We start from the raw sequence: 4,151 nt of genomic DNA, 5'->3' as shown, positions 1-4,151 counted from the left end.
GCTGACCGAACCCTCCATGCCAAACAGAGTGTGCCGCATATATGAAGGAGCAGCACACTTTGGGAATAAGCAAGAGCCAAATCCCAAGCCAGTACCAGAGCCGGAACCGCTCATTCCGTGCCTACCAGCACATCCGATCTCTCTCCCCCAAGAGGCATGTGTCGCTATTGCCTCAGTCACCATAAGTCCCACAGTTATCAATCGCAGTATTCCCAGAAAGCGACAGGTGGAGCTATCCAGGATTCGTCCCTAAGAGAAGAGAACTATTTGCCAGCACCTCTACAGCCAGAAGTTGCCCCCTTCGGGGTGGCCAGGGCAGCTGCTGCGTACAAGCAGAGAATGTCTGCTACAGTCAAGAACGTGACCACCGGATCATCCTCCCATTCCGCAACAGGAGGGTAGTGGCACACCACCACCAGGACCTTGCAAAGAAGCGACAGTAGGTGTCGCCAGAGCACCACCATCAAGGCAAGGATGAAATACGAGAGGCAGGACAAACCTCTAATAAGCTTCTCAAGCTCAAGCAGCACGAGGACATCCAGTCCCTCCTCTACAGATCTAATTTAAAAAACTACTGACTTTGGGAGCCACTTTTGACGGATGTGGTCCTGTTGGCATATTTTCATGTTTTTATGTTTCAGGTTGCCCCTCCATTCTGCCCTCACCCTGATGGTCATGTTTAGTTAGAAATCCCCCCAACTACCAAAAATCCCAGTTGCTCTTGACAGTGCAAATTTTTTCCCTTTTCACGCCTTTTCAGGTTATTTGGGAGCCTTTTCTAACAGTTCTCATAACTCACTTTGCGTTTGTGCTGGAGGTGTGGCTGACTCTTCTATTCAGTTGTGCACTCCTGGTCAGCCTGTTTGCCTCATAGGCTGTTTTTAATTAGCATGAGTATAAAGCTTAGTTTGCTCAGCATGCATGTTGGTACTTGTAGTCCAGCATGCAGGCAGAATCTACACCCCCTGAACTTCATGGTTGCTGTCATGGCACCTAACAGGTTAAACTTAGTGTTAGGTTCCCGTCTTACAGAGATCCCCTTGACGTGCAGAATTTTGTACAAAATGATTTGCCAAGCTTCTCTAATTTACAAGCATAGCATAAGCAATATAATTCATTTTTGTACTTTACTTGGTTTACAGAGAGCTGTTGCATTGTATGTTATGTTCTAGGTTCTCATAACCGACAGTATGCTGCTATTCCTACCCATGTGGATTACAAATGACATACTTACCCATGTGAATTACAAATACTGTTATTACCTCATTTGGATTACAGATAAATGATTGTTACTTTTTCCCTTGGGTTACAAAAGGACACAATTGCACTTTAAGCTCCAGTTTGGTGCTCTGTAACCCAAGCATTGGAGAAAAGAAGATAAGAGACTCAAATGTAACTTTATTGCAGTATTCAATTGCATCATTTATTGGGCCACTGGCCTCTGTATGTCTGGATTCCAGAAGTTTTGATCCAAGTATGAACAAGTTCCAAGTCCATTTCTTGGAGGTCAGCTGATTTCAATCCAGAATCCACCCTTGTGATGTTTTTCAGTTCTAAGCACAGTGTTTCCACACAATCCATAACAGTCTCACCCTTTAAAAATCAACATATAAACATTCAGTTGAATTGTTTGTGGCAAAATGAAGTCAATTAAGGTAAATTTTCCCAGAAACTATAGTATTTTCATCTTAACGTGTATCAAAAGTTTGTGAAAAGTGGATTGTATCTCTTTATTCCTAAGAGCATAGATCATTGGGTTGAACATTGGAGTTAATACAACGTACAGCAAGGATCTTATTTTGTTGATGGTTGATGAATATTCTTTTTGATTACTATAAACAGTAATAATGGTCAAGAAATAGGTACACACGACCAGTAGGTGAGCGCTACAGGTGGAGAATGTCTTCTGTCTGCCTTGGGTGGAAGGAATTTGGAGGATGGAAAGGATAATACGAGTATATGAAGAAATAATGAACAAGAATGGCAGAAGGACTACAAAGATTGATGATACCATGGTTTCTGCTTTTATAGCAGAAGTATCTGAACAAGAAAGTGCCAAAATAGGGGCAAGATCACAGAAAAAATGATCAATTACATTGGGTCCACAGAAATGTAACTGATACATAAGTACAACTGGAAACAGTGTTACTGTAAAACTGGCCACCCAACATGCAACCAGAAGATATTTTTGGAGTTTTGTGTCCATAATACAAAGGTAATTCAAAGGGTAGCATATGGCTAAATATCGGTCGTAGGACATCACTGTAAGAAGGAAACATTCAGTACTTCCCAGAGTACCATAGAAGTAAAACTGAGCAATACACCCATCTACAGAGATGCTGTGCTTATCTGTTACTAGGGTGGACAGCATATTTGGGACAACATTTGTAGTAAACATCATATCAGAGAAAGAGAGGTTAGACATGAAAATGTACATAGGACAATTGAGGTTATTGTAGGTCCATACCAGTACTATGATGAGAAGATTCCCAATTATGGTAATGATGTACACCGTTAGAAAGAGGATGAAGAGAGGAGCTTTAAAGTAGTAATAGATTTGAAATCCCAGAAGAAGAAATTCCTTAGTCACAGTAGTATTCATCTTTGACATGTCTGGGGAATAAGAGGAAAATAAAATATTAAATTAAGCATTTGATCTTTAACTCCAGTCCCATTTCAAGCTCAAACGAAGGTTAAAACAAAGCCGCTTTCTCCATTCACGAGACACTTCTTCCCCCTCTTCCCCACTCCTCATGTTCATGCACTGATCACACACTTTCAACACACCGGTAAAATATGTTTTCAATGGTCAATATTGGAGAATCCTATGTTGGGAATATGTCATCAGAAAACGACTTATTGTTAAAATCAAGTTTTTATGTTTAACATATTTTGAAATAATTTTTGGTGATATTTCTCAAAAATTCGATTCGGCAGGTTCGCCAAATTTTTCCCCAAAATTTGCTTCGATCCGAATTAATAAGAAAAAAGGCAGTTCTCACCTGCTTCTCCTGCCAGAGCACAGATAGGAAGCCTGGATGCGGCTGATGCAAAACTGAAGAAAAGAGAAAAAATTCAGCTCTTGATAGCAGGGAATCCTTTATTCACAGCGGTATAAAAACTTCCACATACACAGGGCAGTCAAATCTACGCATTTTGGACCCTTACATGCTGGACCTTACTCATGATATGAATGACCAACATCAGAAGCATATCTTATAGTATTACTCTACCTCTCACAAGGGGTGATAGAGTCACATAACTAAGATTCGAAATTACTGATTGAAATTTGGAACACGTTACCAATGAAATCATAAGGAAACTAATGGCAGAAATCAGAGCAAAAACAAAAACATCAATTGTATTGCAATATCAAATCATGCCTTCTGTTTAGTCCAGCAGGAAAACAAGTTGACAACTGAAACATTCAAAAGGCTTCTCTATTCAGTAGCTTCCTTCTATGATCTCCACCCCTCACAGGTGATTTAACCCTTTCAATACCTTGTGCTGTTAGAGCTGAGATGTCACCACCATGTACCACTGCAAAATGCAAACTAGCTGCAGAGACGTTACGGATTTTATAATGTGGCACATCTGAGATGTGATTGCGGATCCTGCACTTGATAGAATTGGTTGTACAACCCACATATTGAAGTGAACATAGCTCACAAGTGATTAAATAAACAGCAAATTTAGTGTTGCAGTTTAAATATGATTTAATCTCATAGTTATTATGGTTCACCATGGATTTAAAACATTTATCAACTTGCATGTGGTCACAACAGATACATCTATTGTGTCTGCATTTATAGCTGTCCTTACTGGTGAGCCATATTGGTTTAGACTCTGTCACTTCCAGGAATAAGCTGGGGCTAATCACACTACCTAAAGAGGGAGTTTGTGTGCCACACACTTGATGCCCTCGGTTACCACATTAGACCACTCCTTATCGTAGCTTAGAACTGGGAAGTGTTTTTTTTTTTATATTTTGAAAATATTCCCGTATTTCTCGCTAAATTTGGTAATGAAAAGGGTAGGATTGTCCCTGGATAATTTTGGATCCATTTTATCCGCGATAGGCAATTCTTGGAAACACAAGAGAATGTCTGTCCATGGGCAGTCACGAGGCCAAAAGAGACCAAATAACTGAA

The 4,151-nt window shown here is 40.2% G+C and overlaps 1 protein-coding gene across 1 annotated transcript; it reads right to left on the bottom strand.

Moving 5' to 3' along the window:
* Positions 1–1,672: 1,672 nt before the first annotated feature.
* LOC122925448 (olfactory receptor 11A1-like) lies at positions 1,673–2,611 on the bottom strand. The gene has a single exon (XM_044276807.1). The coding sequence runs from the start codon at positions 2,609–2,611 to the stop codon at positions 1,673–1,675; it is 939 nt and encodes a 312-aa protein (XP_044132742.1).
* Positions 2,612–4,151: the final 1,540 nt, after the last annotated feature.

The sequence above is a fragment of the Bufo gargarizans genome, chromosome 2 (assembly GCF_014858855.1).
Source record: "Bufo gargarizans isolate SCDJY-AF-19 chromosome 2, ASM1485885v1, whole genome shotgun sequence".
NCBI lineage: Eukaryota > Metazoa > Chordata > Amphibia > Anura > Bufonidae > Bufo > Bufo gargarizans.
Note: the sequence above shows the minus strand (reverse complement) of the source record. Positions and strands in the feature narration are given on the sequence as shown.